A 24,552-nucleotide genomic window follows, 5' to 3' on the forward strand; every position below is an offset into this window, starting at 1 on the left:
TCTTCTGGAACATCTTGATTCAGGAGCTCCCAAAGCTAGATCCCTACAGCCTCCCTGCAGCCGGGGGAGGGCAGGCAGCTGGGTGGTTGCGGACCCCCAAGTGGTTTTGATGTGCTGCCAGGTTTGGGAACCAGGAATCAAATCCATTCACTTTGTTTTATAGGTGGCGGAAAGGGACTTGTGGAGGCAGCCAGCCAGGGCCTGACTCCTAGCCCCATGCCTTTGTCACCAGCATGTCCTCTTTCCTTCCCAGCCCGTTGGGGTGTCTGGGGCAGGAGATGCTGTTGCCCTTCCGTTCACATCCAGTTTTGTGTTTCTTCACACTCCTGTGTGAGGTAGGCTGGGCAGGTAGTGGTGACTTCCCATTTCACAGATGAGCAAGTTAAGGTTGAAGAGACCTGCCTCAAACTGGTACTAGCACTGCAGGGCCTGACTGTGGTTAAAGTCTCTCCTTCCCATGACTGGAGTCTTCCTTCTGGTTCCCACTGGAGGGAGTGGGGTGTGTGGATGTGTGATGACTGGACCCAGGCAGGAGGAACTGTGACCCTGACCCTGTAGAGACACTTAACCATTGTGATCTTTATCAGCAAGTTAAGTCAGATATGAAACAAAGGAGCATGCTGTTGGGAGGATTAAGTGAGATCAGCCTCCTTTGGTGCCTATGTGGTGTGATGGGTTATTTCTGTCCCTAGGTTGCAGAGCCAGCAGGCTTTAGGGACAGAGATGGGAGTGCTCAGAGGCTCTACAAGTGAGCAGTGCCCACCTGGTCCCCACAGGACAGGCCTTCCTTGGTAGAGACAAGGTGGAGAGGAGGGTTTAGGAGAAGTGTCCATTCAACAAAGGAATTACTGAGCACCTGATAGATATAGGCCAGGCACCGTTCTGGGGGAAACAGAAACTTACTTTCACAAACCCTGTGAGTGAAGCAGAATGTATTATCCCCGTTTTCCAGGCAAGACTGCCAAGGCATGACGTTTGGGAGACCAAGGTCTCAGACCTTTTCCTGCTCTCGACCCAGGTCTGTCTGTGGGCCTGAGGCTGTGTCTGTAGCAGAGGGGCTGGGGGACTCCTCCCTGTTCTAAGGTTCTAGATTCAAATTTTCTGAAGGCCTGTGGATTACCCAGATCTAATTAAAAACTCCCATCTTCAGTGGAGAAGACCCAGATCACAGCCTCAAAGGCAATTAGACAAAAATAGAAGAAAACCAGACTGCTTTAGACCAGATTTGCAGCAGAGCGGGGAGCTTGGTCTTCATCCTTCAAGGATGGTCCTGCCATGTCTATGTAATTTACAAGTTTCAAGCTAGGAACAGAACTAAGATTCAAATTCAAGTCTTTTCCGAGGTTTCCATGTTTCTCTTCTCCAGTGATTGCTTGAGAAGAGAAACATGGAAACTTTGGGAGGAAAAGGCCCTTCTTTGTCCCTTTTGACATTTGGGTTTATGAAAGTATGTTCTGTTCTTCAAAGTTACATCTTTATAAAGGAGAAAAAATAAGGAAGAAATTTCTTGTAAGAGTCAAGCCTAGCTTTGTCCGAAAGCTCACTCACAGTCCCCAATCATTCAGTGGTTATTGATTATTAGACAGTAAATATTTGGATTCTACTTTTTGAAACCAGTAGTCCTGCAGGGAGATAGAGCCTTTGTCCATATAAGAATGCCAAGTAGAAAGTGTTGGAGGAGTCACAGAGTTTCAGGTGGACTTGGAAGAATTAAAAATTATCCTGCCCAGTGCCCAGAGCAGCCTGAGAGATGGATGGATGGATTGAAATGGCAGAAACCAGCAGGAAAGTGGGCATTCTGGGTGGAAGGGTTAGCCTATGCAAAGGCTTGGGACCAGCAAGTGCTTCTCATGGCTGAAGCTCAGGGTACAAGAAAAGAGGGAGGTTGGAATGGGAGGAAGAGAGAGGTTGAGATTAGATCACAGCCCTCCCATTATCTCCTTGTTTGCATTAACTCATGCCAGTCCCAATAGAGGTATTGTCTTGTATTGGGTCAGGGGCATCTGGAGACAGGAGTGTGAATTGCTTGCCTCTCTGAACTAGCCAGGGAGCTGAGGAGCCGAAGCTCCTTGCCTCAGTCCAATGCTCTGTCCACTTCGCCATCGCAACCCTTGGTTAGGAGTTCATTGGTAATGAATGTTCCATTAGGTGTCTCGTTGAGAGGGCTGCAGGTAGTAGTAGGTATCTTCTGAGTTTTAGCTCATGAACCTAGGCAGGGACATTTGAACTTGGCATTGTTGAATGATTACGAGTTCTATAGGTAGATAAGGGGAAGGTGGAGGGGGAGCTTGTCAAGCAGAGAAAGTAAAAGTAGCACAAACAGTGTACTGGGGGGCCTGAGCCCTGATTGATAAGGGACCAGAGCCATTCTCAGGACATGGTAAGCACAGGGAGGGGGCAGAGCAGGGGTGCAGCCAGAGGGTTTTTTGGGCTCAGAGAGCCTGGTGTCTGCCCAGCCCCACCCTCCTTCTCTCTGCCTCTTGCCCCTCGAATCTCTCTGCCCCTCTCAAGTTCTCATTTCAAGTCAAGTGAGGGATTCAACCAGGGAGGAGGAGGACGAGGAGGAAGATGAAGATGCATTCCTCCTGAGTGAGCTCAGGGCTTGCTTGCTCTGTGGCTTGTCTCTGATTCCAAGAACCACTTCTTTTATAAACCTGTGGTTTGGAGGGTCCAGCTGTGAAGGGCAGTCCTCAGATTGGCAGCAGATTACTCTGTCAGTAGGGGTGCATTTTCTGGAGCACAGGAAACAGAATCTCAGGGTGGGACCTCTGCCTTGGTGTCCTCCTCAGATTCTGCCCAGGTCCAGGAGGGGCTCCTCCCACCTGTGCCTGTCCCCGAGCCCCGAAGGTAACAGGCACATTCTCTGGCCTCTCTAAGAAGCTTGTGGGAAAAGTGGTTCCCTGGGCCAGTGGAACAGACAACTATCTTGAGGAAGACTGAGAACCAGGGAACTCAGCCTGTCTGAGAACGAACAGCAGGCTTTGCTTTGAAGATGGAAGGGGAGGCTCTGTTGAAAGGGCTGGGAGAGGCCGCCAGATCTTCACAGCTCATAAAGACCTCGCAATCCTCTCATTGCACCCAGCCGGCTGGGTCAGGCTGGACTTCCTTCTAAAGTGGGAATGACGATGGCAGTTTAGCTCCTAGAGCCACCCCGCTCCCTCATGTTACTTTTGTCCTTCTTGAAACTACAGATACTTTGCCCAGATGTTAGCTTAAGCTATCTACGCAGCTGTCTTAGGAGGGGACACTGATGATGATCTCATTTTGCTGACCTGACGAGTGGCTCTGGGAGCAGTGGCTGCCCAAGTCATTTGCTAGAAGGACTGGGCAGCACCAGCACCCAAGTTTTCTGAGTACCCAAAGCTTGGGCTTTACAGGCAGAGGAAGCAGTCTGTCCTAAGACATGTGTGGGCATGGTGGGGTATGTGTGTGCATGTGTGTTGTCGTTTGGAGGGGAGAGGGTAGTTGTATAGTTGTAGCCAGATGGTAAATCAGTGGCTGACTGAGTTTGCTAGTCTTCAGATTTGACCTCGTAGACATGGTGACTATTCTTCAAAAGCAGGATTTCTGTGAGAACTTTATTCATCCAAAAAATATTTACTGAACCAGCACCTTCTCTATGCTATGTTCACTACTCCTGCCCATATCCCTGGGAAGACAGCTGGCTAATTTAATAAGGAATTAACAGTCAGATGTGACAAGTGCTGTGATGGGGACACATAAAGGACGAAGAGGTATCACCCAGAGGGAGAGGGGTGGAGGAGCGTGCTCTAGAGAGAGGGCCCTGCGTGTGTGGTTGGGTAATTGGCGTATTCATCTAGTAAATTTGGATGAAAGAGAGGCCTTTGTAAGCTGGAGAGTACTAAATATATGTAAATAATAATAGGTTATCCTTTTTCCCAATGGGACTTAAAGAGTAATTTGTTGGCCCCTGATGAAGGTCTCTTATAAAGACCTTCCTTCGTGCTTTCAATACCATATGGATTGGTGTGGGGAGTAGACATGGACCACCTCTGTGAGAAATCCCGTGTCTGTTTCAGAAGCCAGGTCTGGGGGAGAAACCTCGTAGATTAAGTCCCCTGACCCCTCAGAAGCCTTTGACTGGTCAGGCCATCTCTGGTCCTTCCAGGCTGGGCTCCTGGCCCCACCCCTTTAGCAGGTTTCTCACTAGGATCCTAAAGGCTGAGTGTGTCCTTGGGTGCTCTGGACCTATTCTTGGGGGATGCTAACAAGAAAACCCTGACTTGTGTGCCTGGTAGACAACCAACAAGTATCCGCAGAAGTCTTTGTGATGACCTCCAAAGGGCTCCCCACCTTGCCCTGCGGCACCCCCTGCAGATCTCTGCAGCTTGGGCTTTGTTGAGGGCTGAAGCAGCCTGGGTCTTGGTGCGTGCCTGACCTACCTCTTCATCTCCTCTGTGTCACTTTTGGAACAAACTAAATAATCCACCACCCTTAGAGGGCCTCTCGCAAGTTTACAAGGGTGGGCTCTGTTCTAGAATGTGGCTGGGTGGGGTGGGGTGGGGTGTGATGTGTCTTTGAGGGGCTGATTTCCTGTGATCACAGAATTTGAGTCAACCAGACCATCTGTTTGGTTCTTTCGGGGCACTGGGTACCAGAGCTATTACTGTTTCTGCTTCAGAGACAGAGACAGACATGTGTACACACAAACTTGCAGAGTCCATGACCTTGTGAATCCTCTTGTTGGGGGTATTAACATTTCTGTAAAGTGACCGTCCTAGTCCCCTCATCTTAACACCGCTCCCTCGTGTTTGCTCAGAGCCCCAGGGACTGGGAGCAGGGTGGGATGAGGGTCTCATCCAGTGCAGCAAACCTTCCCTGTGCACCTACTGGGTGCCTGGCCTAGTTCTGGGGAGGCTTCCTGCACCTGCTGCATTTAGGCTTGAAGGACAGGTAGGGCAGCAGGAAGCCATGGGGAACGGCTCACTTCCAGTGCGAGGAGCCCTGATGGGAGGAAAGGACACTAGGTGGCCTGTGTTGATGGCTGCATCGAAGTGGGCCAGGGTAGGAGGAGGTAAAAGGGAGTCTCACTCCTCTGTGGCTCTGGGCACCTGGGGCTCTGGGCAGGAGGCACTGCCCTGCTCTCATTCAGCTAGCTTGTTTTTGTTGGGGTCATCGTTGCTGAGCTGAGCTGTAGCGCCCTTCTGTGGCAGCTAAAGAACTTGGTTAGAGGGGAAGAAATGTGGGCTTTGAACCCAGGTAGACCTGGGTTCGAATCCCAGGTTGGCCACTTCCTGGCCTGCTGTGTAACCGTGGGCAGGTCAGCTCTCTGAGCTTCAGTCTTCTTTTCTGTAACATAGGGACGATACTGGGACTGGAGAGGGGATCAGAGGGAAGTACTAAAGGGCCAGGCATTAGGAGGTACCTGTTACTATCAGGGGTTGCTGTCCTGTCACTCCTGTGGGCAGCAGAGGGAGAGAGGGAGTGTGTGGCTGGAGCATGCCACCTCCAGAGGAGTAGAGCCCTGGCTGGGGCCCTTTTTCTGACTTCCCAGTGCCCTGAAGGGCCGAGCCACAGACCCAGCCATTGCAACCCAGCACCCACCAGTGAGGGGCCAACATAGGCTTCTCTCCCCCTCATTCTAATCTGCTGGTGACCACGCCTGGCAGGTGCTCAGGAGCCTCCGGACAAGGTACTCTAACTTCTGCATCTTGGACAGCACCAACACCTGAGCTAGAGGCAGAGTGGCACCCGGATTTCAAGCAGAAGAGCCAGCTACGCGGTCAGCGGCCTGACAGTCGTGCTTAGAGGGCTGCCCGAGTGGACAGTGGCTGGCTTCTCGTGGCGTTGTTTGCTCCAGTTTCCTTTGCGTTGTGACCTACATCATTCCTTATTTGCTAAACCCTCTGAGCAGGCAGCAGTAATAAATCAATTAATGACTCCGATGAATCGTTTAATGGCTGACAAAATAACAGTAAGGCCAACAGCTTGCATCTCTCCAGCAGTACCAAAGGACGCTGGTCGACCGGGGTGGGGGACTGAACAGAGACTGTTAGCTAAATTAGTACAATTAGTTCGTGCTTTAAAGGTTTAGATGGCATCTGCTCAGCGCTGAGCCTGCGTGCCTGCAAACCCCAGTAGTGGGCTGCTTGAGGCTTCCCTCCTGGCCCGCCAGGAGAGCCCGAGGATTCCCGGCCCCTTCGTTTACACACCCCTCCCCAGCCAAGTGTAAACTCCTTAGCTTTGATGTCAGGGGACCCTGGTGAACTTTCCAGACTCTGCACCTTGTCCTGTCATGGCGGAGGGCGAACCGAGGGAAGGTGACTTTGTCCCCACTGAATCTGTGCAGCTGAGTGACGTGTGGGCCCTCATTCTTGAAAAGTGTTCTGGGGGCCTTGCCTTTAATGATTTCTTTTAAACTTAAAAAAAGAAAGTTTGTAGAAGCAGGTTTTTTGTTCTCTGCACACCTCAGGCCTGGCAGGATTAAGTTGTCATTGGAACTGAGCATATGTGCGGGCCCATGCCAGGGAATTTTCCACTTTTCAGAAGCAACTGCCAGTGTTCTTGTTAGGGAGCTGTCACTGGCCTATAATGACATGTTTGCGGTTGTAAGAGGCTCCTTTAAGACAGTGGGAAGTGCGCGCGTGTGTGTGTGTGTGTGTGTGTGTGTGTGTGTGTGTGTGTGCTTTGCTAATGGTGTAAACCAGGGCCTGAAGCTCATCTCTCTTTAAGAAGGAAATCAGCGTTGTACAAACAGCGTGCTGTTGATCCACTCCGCACTGTTCATTTGTAGGGAGCACCTCTGGCCCTTAATCTTCCTTGTGTTGGGTGTACACGCCTAGGACCCGCGCCCTGTGCCGTGCAGCCCAGCCAGGGAGGTGTTTGCACATGGACGAGGGTGCCCTGGCCAGCATCCACAGTTTAACCAGGTATTATGACTCGTGGCTCCACCTCTTACACAAACTGTGCCCTTTGATCTAATTCCCAGAAGAAGCCGGGTGCTTCCTGGGATGGATGGGCAGGGCCCTGTGGGATGGTAGCCGTGACCTTCTCAGCACAGAGAAGCCAGTTCCTCTTTCTCTTGGAAATATTCCATCTGGGGTGCCTTTCTTTCATTTTTTAAAAAGGTAAAGAGAGGTCTTGCCTCAGAAGACTTGAGTTCTGTCAAGCAGAGGACTTTGTCTTCCAATAGCCCCAACCCCTTCTGTGCCCTGGCCTGCTTCGTGTTCATGGAATCATAAAAAGCACGCCTGGTGCCGTGTTGCTGGCTCAGGGGCTTCCTCTGGCTGAGCACCTGTTGCACCTGAGCTCCTTACCCGAGGAGTCGTATTTAGGTCCCCCACACCCTTGTAGAGGGTAGAGCTCCCCACTCCTTTCCAGATGACGGTGAAGGGCTCAGAAAGGTAAAGCAAGGTGCCCATGTACCCCAGCTGCTGGAGGATGGAACAGCTGGGCCTAGAACTGGACTTCTCTGTCCCTGGGCAGCATCTTTAAGCATCAATTTCCAAACTTAGACCAGAGAAGCCAGAACACAGCTGAAAGGTCTGGGCTTGACTTTCTACACATCTTGAGCTGAGGGACCTCGGACAAGTCCCTGAGCCTCCCTTCTCTTATCTGTAGTCCTTGCCAGGTTGTTGGGAAGATCCAGGAGAGGAGCTGGATGCACTGTGCTAAGGCCAGCTGGGTGGGCAGGTGCGTAAGAGGCCCCCTTTTGGGGGGAGGGGAAGTGAGTAAGCCCCTCGCCCACCCTAGCAACCAGGGATGGAGTGGAGCTCTGGGGAGGCAGAGGCGTGGCGGGATTTACGCTCTGAGGAGAGGCTGTCAGAAGGGGCCTGGTCCAGGGGAGGGTTAAGATGACAGTGGTAATCTCTCACCTCCCTGTCACCTCCCGCATCTTCGAGTCTTGCCATCCTTTAAGGCCCAGGCTCGAGTGCCACCTCTTCCATAAAGCTTCCCTGATCCCCCTAATCCCTGCCTCGCAGCGCCCGCCCGGATCACCTTCCCACATCCTTCAGTTCTCTGTCGCTCCCACTCATTTCATCCCCTAGACTTTGAGGGCAGAGCCGGGCCTTTGTCATCTCCCATCCCGGTGGGCACCGTGCATCCCTGGCAGCCCAGGCGCCAGTGTTTGCTGAACACATCGACGTGTATAAAGCACTCATAACCTCTGTAAGCTCCCCACCTACCTTTTTTCTCCTTTCTTCCCAGGGTAATTTGCCAGTTAGATCCAGCAGATTCTTCAGTGGAGTCTTACGCGCGCACACATACACACACCCTACACCCCACACCCCTTTAGTGGAGGCCAACTCAGTGAAATATTTCCCGGAAGGAGCAGAGTTAGAAGGTCAGTCTGCTTTGGGAAGAGCAAAACATGTGGATGATCTCAGACGTAGAGAATGCCTTGTGCTTACCTTATGTTTGTAATGATTTGTCTGTTGTTTCCTTTCATAAACATCAAAGAGCACACAGCACTCTTCTTGAGAACTGCAGGGGTTGGTGACAGGAAGATGGGGCAATTTTGGGGGGTTTCTCAGACCTGAAATTGGGTATGGAGGGACAGAGAGACTAAAGTTAGAGCATTTATAATGATGCACTTCTCTGGGCCTGTTTTCCTGCTGGTAAACAGCAGTCACCCCTTCCCAAGGATGTTGAGAAGTAACTAGTATCCCCTTTCCTCTCCCACAGTCTCTGGGATCAGGATGAAAAGTCATCTGCTTCTCTGTGCGTGCCCTCTCTGTGTTCCTGCATCCGTCCTCTCACCCCGGGAGACAGAAGTGAGATGGGGGCTTTGGGAAAGAAGCTCTGATGTTAGGACACCCCTCACTTGTGCCTGATGGCCTGACTGTGGCAAGCTGGAACTTCTGTCACCTGGACGTGGCGCTTTCTCAGGTTGCTTGGCTGAGAGCTCAGCATGATGCCCACTTGGTTCCCTGTAGCAGCTGGACCTCAGCTGCCTCACTTGGAGCTGAGCAGAGGCCCAGGGGCAGGAAGGCTCACCCAAGTCACACAGCAGGTGGCTTGTAGCCAGAGCTGGAGCCCTGATCCCAGGACCCTTGGTCCAGGGCTCTTTTCTGTCATAAGAATTCCCAGGAAATGCCGAATGGTGCTGGGTAACGTGGCTGGCTCTCCCCTTCTCAGAGGGGAGACTGAGGCTGAGCTGTGGCTCGTAGCTTTGTTGTGGCAGAGCAGAGAGGAAACCCACATACTCTGATCTGGACTGTGCTAGTGCCCTGTCCCCACTGTGAACCACCCCAAGGTAACATGGCCCACCACTTCACCCTGATGGTCAGATCTGGAGAAGCCTTTTGTAGCGCAGAGTATCGGCGCCTGGACTGAGGACCATCCTTTGGTGACGGGAAAGTACATCCACTTCTCCTTGCACGTGATGGCCCCTTTGCTGTTTGGAGGCAGGGATCCTGTGTCACTCCCCCGTGTCATCCGAACCTATTTAACGCCAGCTGGTTTTGTCTCCTCATGTAGCAACATCTGTGTGTTTTCTCCAGGGTGCAGAATTAGAGCCTCTGTCCTCCAAATGTATTCTCTCCTGTGGTCTGTACCTAAAACCAAGAGGCTGCTCCCTGTACCTTCCCCTCTTTTGACCCCTGCTTCTCTCAGTCTTGGCCTTTCTGTCTGGGTGATGCAACTCCCTCCATTCCCTGTGCTACATCTTCAGTTTGTTGATGCTGCTAAAGTTCCTTCCAGGAAACTTGGCCCAGAAGGCCCCCGGTCACTCCAGTATTTTGCACAGAATGCTGAAGCCTCTGTCTTGATGATGCCTGTGTAGGCATTCCTCCCTCCCCGGGACACAAGCCTTCCTCAAAGGCCTTCGTGTCTCAGTGCAGGTGTGTCCTCCGCTGCCCAGCTGTAAGCACACAGCCCCACACCACGTGCCCGTCATGTCCTGGGTGCTCAGCCACGTGGCCTGTGCTGAGTTTCAGTCAAGGAAGGCTGCACTTGGTTTCATATGTGGGCCCCGTGCTGCTACACGCCTGAGTGTTGGGGTGGGGCGAGGAGGGAAGGGATTTGCAGAACAAAGTTCCATTTTGCAGCCTTGTAAATCAGTCAGGAGGGTTTGGCCAAACTGGCAGGAGTCCCGCCGTTCACTCTGAGCGTTTGTTTTTATTCAGTTTTCCAAGAGCTTCATGTGCATAGAATTATTTTTAAAAGAGAGTAAAACTGGGTTGGGGGATCCCATGCTAGTTTATGAGTGAGGATAACTGGGGGTCTCGGGGTGAGGCTGGAACAGAACATTATGTAGGGGACATCCACAGATCCCCACTTCTTGAAGGAAGCATGAATGTTTGTCACCTACCACAAGGTATGTATGAGATGAGAGCTTGTCTCCTGGTTCCTGTGGACTGACCTGCTGTTCCTGGAGCCGCAGGGGGCTTCTTGCTACAGAGCCAGGAAAGGGCCCAGCACCACATCCGGGGCTGGCCAAGTCTGTCTCTCCGTGGAGCCTTGGGGACTCTGGTGGTGGTGTGTAGGTTTGTCAGTGGTGCGCCAGGATGCCTGGCACAGGGTCAGAGGGGGTCAGGTGGGATTCTCAGAAGCCATGGCTGCTCTTCTGCTTGGAACACTTCCCCATTGCCTGGAGCAGAGTGTCTTGGTTCCTCCCAGTTGCTTAGATCCCAAGGCCCCAGGTTTGAACCCTGCTTCTCCACCAGGGGAGGGTAGGGGGAGGGCGACAGGAGAATGTGCTTATTCTGGGGCAGGGGAGGTGTCTGGGTATCTCCCCACTGTTGACAACCAGATTTGGATGAAGGGGCTTGTGTGAAACCAGCTGGTGTGTGTCTGGAGCACACAAACAGGGCTAAGGAGCTACAGTGACCCCTGAGCCCCAGTGGTGGTGTAACCACCCTGGGACCCCAAAGAAACCTTGCTCTTTAGGGGAAAAGTTGTGGGATGAGCCCTCCCTAGAAGTCTCGCTGGCTGTGAACAAAATAAAAAACTTCGCAGGGAGGGGAACTTTCATTCACAGCTTCAGGCAGATGTCTGAAGGCACCTCGGGCTTTCCAAGTGGACAATATCCCGGAGGCTTGGAGGAGGCAGTTGGCTGGAGTAGGCCACACCGCTCAGTATAAGGCCTGTTTTCTATTTAGAAAAGAATTTTTAGTTAGTTTTAAAAATGCACAAGTTACCAAACTGCTTGCCCGATTTGATTCTGCTTTTTTTAGTCCATATATACATGCATATACGGAGAAATGCTGGTGAGTAGAGCCAGGGGTTGGATGGAGGGGAGAGTCCAAGCTTCATCAGCTGTTTTTTTGGTTTGTTATGGAGGTACTGGGGATTGAACCCAGGACCCCGTGCATGCTAACCATGCATTCTATGACTGAGCTATACCCTCCCCTTGCAGACATCATCAGCTAGAATCTGCAGGCTCTGGTAACAAACAAGTTTCTGGGTGGTTTTTAAGTTTTAACCCTTAAGTGTTCTATAATGAACAGAGAAGAGTTAAAATTCAGGATCCTTCTGTTCATGAAGGAGCTGCTCTTTCCAGTCCCTGCCCCCATGGTGTGTGGACTGGGTTGGGGAGAGCAGCTTGGAAGAAGGGCCCTAGAGGTCATCTTCTCTTACTCCACCATTGGACATGTCGGGAAACTGAGGCCCAGAGCGAGAAGGGACTTGCCCACAGTCTCCCGGCCAGGGCCCGAACCCACACAGTAGATGTCTGGCTTCTGAGAGCTCTGGTGGGGGAGTCCTGTCCCGAGCACCTGCCACAGCCCCGGCATGCTGTAGGCCTCATTGAATGTCAGGGGGTTTTGGTGTGGATTTTGTGTTTTTAGAGAAAACTCACATGAGACGCTTTGCTGAGTGCCTTAATGGAGCTCTAACTCGAAGTTGGAAACCACAGGGAGAGGCTGATTCCTAGCAATCCGGAAAGGCTTGGCTCCAGATGGCCAGGTTTGAGCAGGTCTTTGAATAATAAAGGTTATAATCATTTATTGAACACCTGCTGTATGCCTCACATGGTGCTGGCTCTCAGAGATGGGCAAAACAGCCCCAGCTGTTGAGGTATGGAGTGAGGGCAGTGTCATGTTGACAGATGTGGGGATGGGGTCCGTCGGATTAGGTTTTGTATGCAAGAATTATTTAACCCTTTTGTCGCTCTCTGACACTGGTTGTTGCTTTCATTTTCTTCTTTGTACTTTTCTCCCCTTTTGAAAGTTTTTCATTATGAGCACATGTTTGCTTCAAAATCAAAGAAAAACAATAACTGTCATTCTTCAGGGCACAGAGTTAAGCTCTGCATATCTACTTAATTTTGCTGCTCGAAGAGCCTTTAAGGATAAGTTATCGCTTCAGCTTCCTGACACCTGAGTCACAGCTAACATGGCCCTCTCATTGGAGGGTAGCAAAAGTCCATGCTCCAACCCTGATGTCATCCATTTACTAGAGCCATGGTTACCCCAGCCCAAACATTCAAAGGACCAGGGACCACCCACCCACGCACCCCCACTTCCTAGAACCATGGACTCCTGATTTCATAGGAAAATGAGATCCTGGTGTTGAGGGAGCCTCGTAAGTCGTGCACCCACATTCAAGTTTTCATTTAAGAGGCTTTTAAAAAAATAATAACATATCCATATATTGTATCCTTAATATATAAAGAGTTCTTATTATCACTAAGGGAGAAAAATCAAATACCTAAATAACAAAGCATGAATGTTTTACTATTTATTTTACTAAATGACCAGTGTAAGCCATTTCAAAAGGGTAGTGATCCAGAAGATTAAGTCAAAATACCAAAGAGGGCAGAGAGATCTCATTTTGTAACTACTGAGTTAGCAAACACTGATTTAATGCCTGTTAATTAAATTGGTTGAATGATGATACCTCTATAGAATATTAGGCTTATTAAAAAATCATTATTTCCTTTGACCATTTAATGAGATGGGGAGAAGTGCTCATGACATTATTTAACAAAATGCAGTGACTAATTTTCTTTTTACTTTGCCATATTCTATAATAGGTATTTTATATTAAACAGTAAATGCTAATTTAAAGAACTGAAGTGCTGAAGCTTCCCAGATCTTTCTTTAAAAACAAAACAATGTTTCTGGGCTGAAGGCTGAAGAAGAGTACGTCTGGACTCTGAGGCAGACAAATGGAGAAAGGTCACCTTCAGCTTGCTGTCCACACTGAGATTTGTTTTCTCGTCTGTGAAGTGGGGGTACTTGTGTCTGCCTCAGAAGGCCATCTGGGGGTTCAGGGAGAGATGGTGTGAAAGTATCCAGCCCATTTCTGAGCCCCAGGCCAGTTGGCCCCTGCCATCCACCCCGCCCAGGGCCGGGCCTCTGCTCCATCCTTCTCACACCATGGTCAGGGGCTCCATCTCTTCCACCCTTACCCCAAGAGCAAGTCAGCGCCACATGTGTCGAGTACAAAACATTTAGCCAGGGCAAGAGAGGGTTTGGGTTTTCCCAAATGTATTGCCTGCTCTCACCCACCTTTCTGATCATTGTCATTGGTCCACCCACTCTGCTTTGACTGGGGGACTTGAATGAAGACATGAATAATCGGAGAAAGAGTGTGCCCTGGGAAGGTGCCTGTGTTTTGGAAAGATGTCAGTTCTCCTCCAAATTTATATATATATATAAAAGAACTTTTTTCTTTTGGTAGGAAGGTGACTTTTATAATGATAGGAAGTTTGGAGGGATAAATAGATAAAAATAAGCAAGAAAACTTCAGTGAAGGAATTGAAGGAGCTAATAAAATACAGTGTAAAACTCTTATGATTAGAATAGAGTGTTCTAAAAGTTCCAGAGTTCTAAAAGCTCAGAAACAACCATACTTTTCTAAGAATTTTGTCTCTGTTTTCACATAAGTGGGGAAAAAAATCAACCTGAACCAGTTGACTATTACAGGAGTAAAACCCTTATTCTTTACCAAAATAAGTTCCAGAAGGATTGAAGAGTTAAATATAAAACCAGTCTCTGAAAGAGCTTGAAGAAAACACAGGTGGATGTTTACCTCACCTCATTATTTTGGGGTGGGGAGAGAGGTAATTAGCTTTATTTACTTATTTATCTTTAGAGGAGGTACTGGGGATTGAACCCAGGACCCTGTGCATGCTAAGCATGTGCTCTGCCACTTGAGCTGTATCCTCTCACCTCTTATCTCCCCGCATTTTTTAAAAATCTTTTTTGCTCCTGCTCCTGAGGAGTAATTGTTGGCTGTAAATCATGAAAAGTTGCATTTTCACAGAACCACCAACCGCAAACAAACAATGCAGCTAATGGATAACCTGGCCCATTCCCCCAGGCGGTCCTCATCCCAGAGAACACTGGGGCAGGGGCTGGGCTGGGGCTGCGGCCTCCAACTTGGGGCGGTGGGGAGGGGAAGCCCTGCTCCAAGATGTTTTGAGATGTTTGTAGCACACCCCAGGGTGATTGGCAGAATCTCTGTTACACAGGGGGTTGCATTTCTGTAGGCAGAATCATTTTGGAGAGTTGGGCAGCCCCATCCCACCCTGTTCTCTTTACCTGGGGTCTGTCACAACAGCCAGGGCAGGCCCAGCATGAGTCCTCTCCACTTCCAGATTACTTTTGTGGTTTACAAAATGTAACCCATCTGGTTCCTTAGCCTTCCCCAACCCTTAGGAGCAGGTGGGACACCAGGGACAGGAGGGCTGAGTGGCTTGCCCACGCCTGCCTGCGCTCAACCCCTGCTGTGTGGATTCCCATGGCTGTCTGTCCATCTTGCTGCATGCAGTGTGTCTGGGGGATTGACACGCTCCCTCATTTCCTCCCATGGGAGTTGTAAGTTAGGAGGTCTGGGTCCTAGTTCCAGGCTCAGGAGAAGGCAGGAGAAGTGACTTCTTCAAGGTGGTGTTGGCAGGCTGCACTTGTAACTGAAGAGACACCCATTTCCTGACTCCGAGGGGCTGACCCTTGTCCCAGAGAACCAGTCAGACCCCTGGAAGATAATTGATGACTCAGTTTCAGAGTCTCTGTCCTGGTGGGGTTAGGGAACCTTCGAGGCTGGAGGTGGGCTTCCTGCAGGAGGAGCATCTGTGAGCTGTAGAGCTGGGGGTAGGCGGTGGGGAGAAGCAGGGCCTGGGCCCAGGTAGGCCAGTCAGGCCCGGGGCTTCCTGCACAGTCTCACCCGCCCGTGCGAGCATGGGGCCGGGCACAGACACGCCGACCACATGAGCAGGTGGGACACAGATTGTCTGGAAGGAGGCCAGGCTGGGAAGAGCAACGTCTGTTCACCCCTGGGAGGCATTTGTTGAGGCAGATGTGCCAGGTAAATGCCGGAAGAGCAGCATTTAAACAGAAAACTAATGGCAGTCCCCCGCATCATGCAGCCCGCCTCATCTCCCACCGCACCCGGACCCTGACGGGGCCCTCCTCCACCCTCCAGGGATGTTTCCCAGCTGGGCTGACTGTTTATTCTTTAAGTCATGGATATCTATTGCTCTTCTGCTCTGTAGAGCATGCCAGCCTCTTGGAGAGGGCACAGACATTTATGCAGCCCCTCACCTGTCCTGAAGGAGCTTCATAAAGCAGCCGAGTGGGGAAGGCAGGGCATCCTTGCTTAATAACAGTTGCTGCTGTGGTGGGCATGGCCCTCCTGTATTAGAGATGAGGCGATGGAGGCTCATCCACTGATTGACACACCGGGGAAGGTGGTGTGTGAAGGGGGTCTGTGGAGGGCGAGGGTGGACAGGAGAGTCACCGGGGGGTGGGCCCAGGGGTGGGAGCTCCCTGTCTCCCGTTGTGGATGCGGCCGCCTCTCACTCTCCACCTTCCTGTCTCCACAGAGCGCAGCAGCCGCACCAAGTCCCGTGCTTGGCAACATTCCCCCCAACGATGGGATGCCGGGAGGCCCCATCCCGCCAGGTTTCTTTCAGGTAGGTCCTGTCCTCCCATCACTCCAGGCCAGGCCCCGGGCAGGCGGGAGGGAGGGAGAGAGAAGTAAGTAGTAGTAGCTCAGTTTGCCATGGTCTAAATACAGTTGCTTTATGCTGGTTCAAGCACTTCCCTTCCCATCCCTCTCTCCACCTCTTCCAAACACCAAGGAAGGGAGAAAAGACAGAGATGGGGAGCAGACACCTCCTGCATGTGCTGTGTCACTTCTGCTGGAGTTTGTTTTCTTCACACCAGCTTCGCACTCACGACACAGCCCACCCCTGGTTGGGGAGGCGGCAGGGCTGCTTCCAAGTCCGCGTGGAGCTGTCTTTTAACAAAAGGCTTAAAAAACAACAACAACGACAAGTAAACTGCTCTTTGTTTCTGTTTTGTTGCTGCTGTGTTGTCATTGTTTACTTTGCTTATCCAAACTACAAACCTTAGGCGTACTCTAAAAAAACAAAAACCCCACCATCCTGGCAGGTCTCGAAATCCTTTCCCTCTGGTTAACCACTTGATTTTTTCCGAATGTGATCACAGACAGCGTCCCACAAGCATCTGTGCCCGCACTCTGCCCGCCAGGGCAGGAGCAGGTCTCATGTGGGTTGAGGGCCTGGCCTTCCCCAAAAGACACCTTGTTGGGCTCTTGGGGGGCTTTGCAATTTGTGTGTGGTTGCCACACCTTTGGTGCCTCCTCCTCCCTCTCTGTTGTCCCCTCTGGGGACTTACTCAATTTAAACCAGATTGAAACTGGGAAAGGCCCTCCGAGAGAGATCGGTGTGCGGGGCTGGAGGAACTTTCATATGATGAAGCTCTCGAGCATGACGTTCTTTCAGACCTGTCTGTGGCCGAGTTTGAGAATCTGCCTGAGTTCCCCACAGCTTTTGGAATGTTGGAGCTTTCAGATAAGAATATGGAAAGAGTGGTTGTGTGGAAAAGAAGGCAGAAATTTCTCTGCGAAATCCAAGAATTCAAAACTGGGACAGTGAGGTGAAGTCCGAGGAGACTTTGGCTTGGTGACAGCCAGAATGTCACACCCTGTGCATCCATTGGTGATGCAGGCGGCGGGGGCTCCCTGGCGCCTGAAGTATCTGAGCAAAAACGGGGTAGATACCTCCTGGGGATTTCTTCCTGGGTGGGAGATGAGCTCAAGGACACTTCTTCTTTGCAGGATTTCACATTTTGGTTGATGTTAACTCCAAGGAGAGGAGGGTTAGGAAATGCTGCTTACCAGACAGGAAAGGGAATCAGTGAAACTTGGGTGTTCCCCCAAAACAGAAACTGCAGATTGCCCACCAAGGTGGCGGTTAGCGGGATTTAGGGATGGAAGTTCAGGGCACTGGTTGGCCACACATGTGTCTATAAGCTTTCCTAGTGTACTCTCCAAACTGGGGCCTTGTCCCAGGGATGGAAATGGGTATAACCTGAAAAATCAGTATATAGGCTTCAGGTTGGACCAGACCAAGCATTGCCTGGGGCGTGGCTTGGGGTAAGGCCACAGGCATCGGGAAGAGGGGCCAGGCTTTAGAGAGAGTAAGACATTCAAATCCTTGGATACCTGTGGACCCAAGAAAGACAGGAGCCTGGCGGGCTTCTGCCATTACCCCCAGAGGGGAAACCCAAGGGAATACTGTCTGAGAGGGCTGCCTTTCTGGCACTGCAGAGGAGTGTTCTGCACCCAGCTGGTGGTGTTTCCCATGGTGTTCTGTCTGGTTAGGACTTCTTTCCCAGGCTCACATGTCCTCACCAATGGTGCCATGGATGCCCTTCACACAGTGCAGATGTGGCTTCCCTGCTTAGTGAACAGAGCCCACTCAGGTACCAGGCTCCACTTGTGTGGATCCTATTGATGCAGCTCGCTGGCATCTGGGTACCCAGTGCAGGCCACTATGGCAAGAGTAGATGGATAGCAGCCAGCTGCATTTTTTAAAATAGGCCGTTGACTTCTATTTCAGCCTGAGTCTGGAGCAAGGAGAGGTCTGCCTGATATGTGGGCAGCTCCCAACTTCCTGCTTTGGTACAATGTCCATGGTTAAGGCCTAATTCCAGACATACTTCTTCGGCCCTCCCCTGTGACGTTCAGTGCTGTGTGGTCAGAAAGCCCAGACTGATTCTGTCCTTATTTAGCCACCACCAGCTACCATCAGACAGAGGTGACTTTTCAACCCACCCTCTTGACTTGAGGTCCTCTCTGATCCCCAGTCGGTGAACCATTGAGCTTGCTGAAACATCGAGTAGGGGGCTGTGTGCCCCAGCCTCTTGGCTGACCCCCATCCCCACCTCCCACCCCCCAAGCCAAGGGGCATCGTTTCTCCATCAGTCAGATGAAGGCGGATGAGGTCCTTCCTGGTTGGGATGCTGAACTGTTTGGGCTGGGTCACTGCTGCAGGAAAGGGTATCTCTCTGGAAGGTGGTAGTGGCTGCCCATTTCCGGAGCAGGCCACTCATAAGAGGAGTATTAGCTATTGATTGCCGGCCCTGCCCCAAACTCATCGTGCAGGCAGCCACTCTTATATTAGAAGAGAAATAGAGATGATATCGAAGGTTTTATCTGCTGCCAACAATTGCACGTCTTCCCCTGCTTGGCCACAGCTTGGCAGTCAGCTCTGCTGCAAGAGGGTCTTGGCACCAAGGAGCCGGCCTGGGTTGGCTGATCCAGCTTTGACCAGACCTCGTCCCAAGGTGGCTAGCCTGGTTTTCAGGTCAGGACTTCACCCCTAGTTGGTGCTAAATTTAGTTGGGGCCTCCAGGGTGCGTGGGAGGGACCAGCTGGCCAGCCTCGCCATACCGGCCCCTTAGAAAGCAACATAGGGGACCCCCTTCCTCAGGACTCCGACTGCCAAGCTGCGAGGCTGCTCTTGGGGCCAGAAGGTTTGGCTGTCCCCATGTTAGTTTCTGTCTGTCTGCTCTTCTTTATTTGCTGTTGGGATTTCTGAGGTGGACAGTGCCTGTGGTCCTGTGGCATAATATGTGCTTGGTATCAAGTTGAGGGCTGGCAAGGAGGTGGTTTGGGACCTGACCATCTCTCACTATTGGGGAATATTGTGGGGTTCTTTAGGTCATGGTAGAACTTAGCAAAGACATTCTAATTCTGTGTGTTCCTTGTAATAAGCTTGCCTTAATCTTGGTGTCCCCAGCACATGGCAGCACTGGGGACCTAGGAAACGTTTGAACTGAGTTTGTGTCGCTCATGTTACCAGGAGTGGAGCCCAGCCAACCCCCAAGCTCTAGATCCAGCACTCTCACCAAGCTAGGAAAGTCTGGCAGTGGTGGTGTGGAGTAGGGAAGGACACGGAGGATTGGAAACTGAGGCCACCTGTTCTGGTCCCCTGCTTGGCCACATGACCCTGAGTGACCCTGGGCAAGTTGCTCCCCATCTCTGGGCCCCAGTTTCCTCAGCAGTAGATGAAGCAGAGTGGACCAGATGGTCTCTGAGTGCCCTTCCCACTTGGATTTTTCACTTTGGATCCAGATGGATTTTACATAATCAAGCAGTGCCATTTTTTTTTTCAGGCAGCTTAAGTCAGTAGAGCTGCACATCTGGCGAAGTCAGCATGGCTTTGGCCAGGCCCACTAGTCTGGGTGGGTCCCCAGCTCCTTGGCCCTAAGGTGGTTTGAAGGGAGGCACTGTCCAATGAGGATTTCTAGGTCCAGAGCTGGGGAATTGCGGGAGGGCAGGGGTCATGGAGAAGGGAGCATTGTTGGGTACAGGCTGTTTTTGTTCTTGTTTAGTTTTAAATTCCAATAATTGTTTTCAGTTATGTAGTGTTTTTAGACATGCAACTTACTTTCACTTTGACCACAGCATTTCTGCAGAGGAGGCATGGCTGACTGGGAAAGTGAAACTCTGAAAGGGGAATGACCTGCCCAGGGTTAGCAGCTGAGGGCTGGAATCAGACCCTAAACGTAGTCCCTGAACCTCATGTTCTTCCGCAGCAGTCAGAGATCCTGATGTAGGTACAGGACTGATTGTCTAGAGGAAGAAGGGAGAATAGAGAACATGAGAAAAAGGAGAAATAGTGGAAGGGGAAAGAGAAACTCTAGCCACTGTCTCTTAAAAGTAGCCGGTGTTTCCATTCAAATGCTAGTGGAGGTCATAGGCCTAAAAGACTGTGCCTTTTCTGGAAGAGGCTCCCTTTGCCAGAAGCTCAGCCCGTCCTGCTCTGAACATCCTCAGATACTTTCCGCCATGGTGGGGTACACTTAGGGATTGACATGTCCCCCATTCCAGTGAGTCCTCGTTCCTGCTGGCCAAGCCCATCCACCTTGGAAGGAGGTTGAGGTCTGCCCCAGGGAACCCTCCTCATCAGTCTTCGGGGGAGAGAGGAGAAGAGCAAATGATGTGTAGAGGAACCAAAGAAATGATCCAGAAATAAGAGGGAGAGAGATACACACGACCTTGGCCCTTTCCTGTTGAGATTATAGGATACACTTCTCTGCTCATCTCCCTCAGAAATAGCTGGGGTTTCTTTGGGAGAGAAGCAACTGCAGGAGGGCTCTGATGACTTACTTCAGGTCTCTGAAGTTCTGCCAGATAGAAGATACTCAGCCCTACCTCTGTGAGGTCAGCCCTTAGATCACAGATCCTTGAGAGAGAAGAAGAGGGAGGCTACTTGGAGTCTTTGTAGGGAAGACATTGCTACCACCTGCCCATTTAACAATGAAGTAGTGAGTTCCTTGGCACTAGTGGTAACCAAGAAGAGACTAGATGCCCAGCAGAGAGCCTTGGGGACTGTGAGCCTTGGGGTGGGAAGATGTGTTTCCAGGGAAGATCAAAGCCCAGTAAATGAGAACATGCCAGTGGCAGCAGCTCGGGCGGGCAGGTCCCGAGAGCTGGGCCGAGTGCTCTCCGTTTCCGGCCTTCCTTTCCAGCGGGAAGCAGGCAGCGGCAGAGTGAGCTGACATTCCTCCTGCCAGAAAGCTGCTGCAGCAGAAAAGACTCTTCTGTGCTGACTAGGGCAAGTCCGGGACTGAGGGAGGCTTGGGAAGAATTAAACCACCTTGTGTTTGTGGTTTTCAAAGCCTGCTTCTAGGGTGGGGGCCCGGATTCCCATTTGACAGATGGTGAATCTGAGGCTGGAGCCTAAACCCTGTGAGGCCTGGCCTGGGCTTGTTGATCGTCCCCTGGCTCATTGGCTGGACGTGGTCTCTGAGGGCACAGTGACCTCTCTGTCACCCAGCCTTGGTGAGCACTGCAGACTGTGGAGGCAGCCACAGACCCTGCCCTCTGTGGGCTCACAGAGACTGCCTGGTGGAGGAGCCGGGGCTGATTACATGGAGGGGCCAGTGCCATGGGGGCAGGCGAAGGGTACAGCTAGCCTGGCCTGGGAGCCGTCTGGGGAGGCTTTCCCGAAGGGCTGACACGGGAGCTGAGGCCTGAGCAGGAGGCAGTTGCCAGTGGGGGTGGTGTGGGGCGGGAGAGGGCAGGTCTGCCTGGGCGTGGATGTGAAAGGGATGTGAAAGGGCAAGGGATGGCAGGAGGCTCGGATAGACACACAAAGGACTTGAACTTACTGGCAGAGGGAAGCCACGGAAGGTTCCTAAGAAGGGAGGAGGGGACGTGGTCCTAGGAAGAGCACATGTGGCCTGGAGGGGTTGGGCTCATGGCAGACTGGCCAGTGTAGATCCCAGGCTGTGGTCCTCTCTGGAGGCAGCCAGGGCCTGAGCTGGAGGGGTGACTGAGTGCTGTGGCGCCTCCCTGCCCTCAACAGGTGGCCCCTCGCTGAATGTGGAGCTGGAGGAGTTGAGGGGGGAGCAGAGCTGAGGAGGCCTTGGCTTCTGGCCTGCATTGGACTGAGGTCAGGGCTGTGGTGGGAAAACAGGAGGCAGGTGTGGGGGTGAGAGTCAGCCTCTTGCTGAGTCTGAGGTGCCTCCTACCCTCCTTCCTTCCCCAGGGGAGGGGGCCTCATGTGGTCCCATGGCTGCCCGTCCTAGCCCTTCCTGGCCTCCCATCCATGCTCACAAACCCTAAAGTGGAACTGCCAAACCCCTCTCATAGTTGCTAGTGGAACATTCTCCAAATTAAGAGAAGGCGCCCCCGACTCTGTGATCTCATTTGCCCATTAGGTAGGCCTGAGGGCTGATAGTATTCCCTCTGTCTGGATGAGAAAACTGAGGCTCAAGTTGGCCAGAGAGTTGCTTAAGGAAGAGAGACCTGGGCGGGGCGGTGGGACCCAGATCCTCATCATGAGCCCCCTGTGAGCTGGGGAGCAGATTCCCTGCCCTTCCTGGGACTGCTCTCCACCCCATCGCCTTGCCCTGTCTGCTTCTTCCCTGTGGGCTGAAGGGGTCCATAGATGCACTGGTCTGTGGGAAAGGACAGAGGTGCTGTGTCAGGAGTGAGCATGCCAGTCCTCCAGGGGACAGAAGTACCCCCTCCTCCCCACCCCTCACCCTGCTGTCTGCCTCCAGACTGACAGAAGGCAGGGTCACCCCTGCTGAGAAGGATTAGAGAGGAGGCGGGGCGCCCCAACTGCTGGGCCCTGGGCCACGGTTGGAGGTGGGGAGCCGCTGCTGTTCTCCACCCCCAGCCCCCACCTGTTCCAAGCCGGCTTGGCTCACGCAGCAGCAGCCCCTCCCCTCCTCTAGTTACTGAGATGAAGCCAGGAGCAGCCTTTAAGCCTGAAGACCTCTGGACACTCTGGTTTGAGTCCAGCCCTGCTGCCAAACTGCTGTGTGTCCTTGGCAAGCCATCCTCCCGTCTCTGGGCCTTAGTTTGCTCATCACTCCAGAGAGCGCTGCCCAAGAGGGCTTTATAAACCCCTGCCACTCGGAAGTGCTGTGGACTGGACTGTTCCTCCCCTCCCTGTCTTGGACCCACATGCAGACCTCCCCTCCGCATTCACCTGGCCTGTGCAGAAAGGCCAGGGCAGGAAAGAGAGGAAAACAGCCTTTCTTTCTTGCGAACACCACCTCCACAAAGGTCAGGCTGTGCTCCTGCCCTGCCCGCATCCAGCCTGGTGCCTAATGTCTGCCCAGCGGCAGATGACCGGCCCAGGGCTCCTAGCAACAGTGGACAAAAGGTTATTCCTGACGTGCCAGGCTGCCTCACCCCCTCGCCCTCCGTCCTAAAAAGGAAGAAAAAAGTTACGGCCTTGACCGGCGTGTGTGCACGCGTGGGCATGTTGGTGTCTGCACACTTGAGCCACCTCCCCCTCCCCAAAACGTGAACTCCACATGTCGCGCTGTAACTCTCGCTGATGAAATGGAAAGTTGAACATAAATCAATGTCTGCCGCCCTGTTAGCTATGCATCAGCAGTCAGCGCCTGGGAGGTTTGCTCAGTAACAAAGCACCCGGTGGCTCTGCGGGCCTCGACCGCCCCCTGTCGCGGAGCCAGCCCCACACCCGGGAGTCTGTGGGCTGCAGCCAGCCCGCTGCCTGTCCCACTGCGCCAGACCCATCCTGGCTCTGATCCCTCTCCGTGGAGAGGAAGGGGAGTGGCTCTGGAAGGACCCTGGGACACAAGAAGCCAGGACTGTGCCCAGCTGCTGCTCCTCCTGCCCCGGGAGACCCCAATGACTGTGTCACCCTCTCCAAGCCCCTTCTCTTTAGCTCTGGACTGACTCCTGGAATCTCTGACTTTTATGGATCTGATGCTTAGGGGTTGATGTCAGCAGCACCTTCATCTCTGGTTTATTAAGATCTTGGGCTGGTTTATCCTTTTCCCCTTTGGACCTGGGTTTCTCTTCGAGTTGAATTTCTCCCCCTGTGCTGGAGAGCTGCCCTGCTGGGATGTGGGCTCTCCCAGCACCTGGCTGACTGTCCCCCAGCAGATCTTCCTGCCTCTCATGGGGGGTGGGGCGCCCCAGTGTTTTCGTTTTGTCTCTTCATAGTTGACTAAGAGGGTTAGACCCTCCTCTGCCCCTGCCCCCTTTTCGGCAAATCATGCTGAGATTTTTTTTCATTTAACAAAAAAAGTTCAAATTCCTCAGCCCTTGTAGCAGAAGAGGTTTGAAGAAGGGAATTCCAGCGGGATCCTGTAATAACGGGCTTGGCATTACATGGATTGAGACAGGCTCCCTGAGTATGATTATGCCGCCCTGAGGGGACACTGTCCTTTGAGGAGTCTGGGCTAGATGCGGGGTAGAGGACATTTCCCACATCTCGTTGAGATTTTGTTTTAAAAGCTGGGGACACAGCCAGAGACCCACAGTGTGGGTTTTGGGTTCATGTCCTTTTTCTGCCTAGATTAACTCCCCAGCCAAACTTTTCCTGACAAGCTCCTTCCCCCAGATGAAGGCCTTGGAATCAATGAAGCCTTTGGGCCAGGCCTACCAGTGGCTCTGTGAATTTGTAGTCCAAAAAGCCCCTGTCTCTTGCTAAGACCAAAAGGGTGGGGTTAGGCTTGGTAAGAGCATAGGTGGGACCACAGCCTTCGCAAAGTGTCAGCTCCATGCTGGGGGCTGGGCTCCCCAAGGAATTCCCCAACCTGCCGGACGTGACTTCAGCCACGTGTGCAGTGCAGGGTGGGGCGGGAGACCACTCAGCTGTGGGAGAGGCCTCCAAAGAAGATGACCTCTGAAGAGGGTCATCACAACGCCTAGCGGCTGTGACCAGAGCCTTTGGAGCAAGACAGCCCACTGTCACTCCTGGTGCCATGTTCTGGACAGGTTACCAGACACCTCTGAGCACTGGTATCTATACTGTGCTGAGGAACAGTCTCAGCAAATCATGGTGCCTCCTTTTTGGAGCACTGGTGAGGTCTGACTATACCTGTAAACATAGCTTCATGT

The 24,552-nt window shown here is 52.2% G+C and overlaps 1 protein-coding gene across 2 annotated transcripts in view; it reads left to right on the plus strand.

Annotated features, from left to right (window-relative positions):
• SSBP3 (single stranded DNA binding protein 3) overlaps positions 1-24,552 on the plus strand; it is a 157,665-nt gene that overhangs the window by 94,234 nt on the left and 38,879 nt on the right. For both annotated transcript variants that reach the window (XM_064493554.1, XM_064493555.1), the window contains exon 5: positions 15,731-15,820. In XM_064493554.1, the coding sequence (XP_064349624.1) occupies positions 15,731-15,820 (90 nt within the window). The remainder of the gene's footprint in view (positions 1-15,730; positions 15,821-24,552) is intronic.

The sequence above is a fragment of the Camelus dromedarius genome, chromosome 14 (genome assembly GCF_036321535.1).
Source record: "Camelus dromedarius isolate mCamDro1 chromosome 14, mCamDro1.pat, whole genome shotgun sequence".
NCBI classification, from domain to species: Eukaryota; Metazoa; Chordata; class Mammalia; order Artiodactyla; family Camelidae; genus Camelus; species Camelus dromedarius.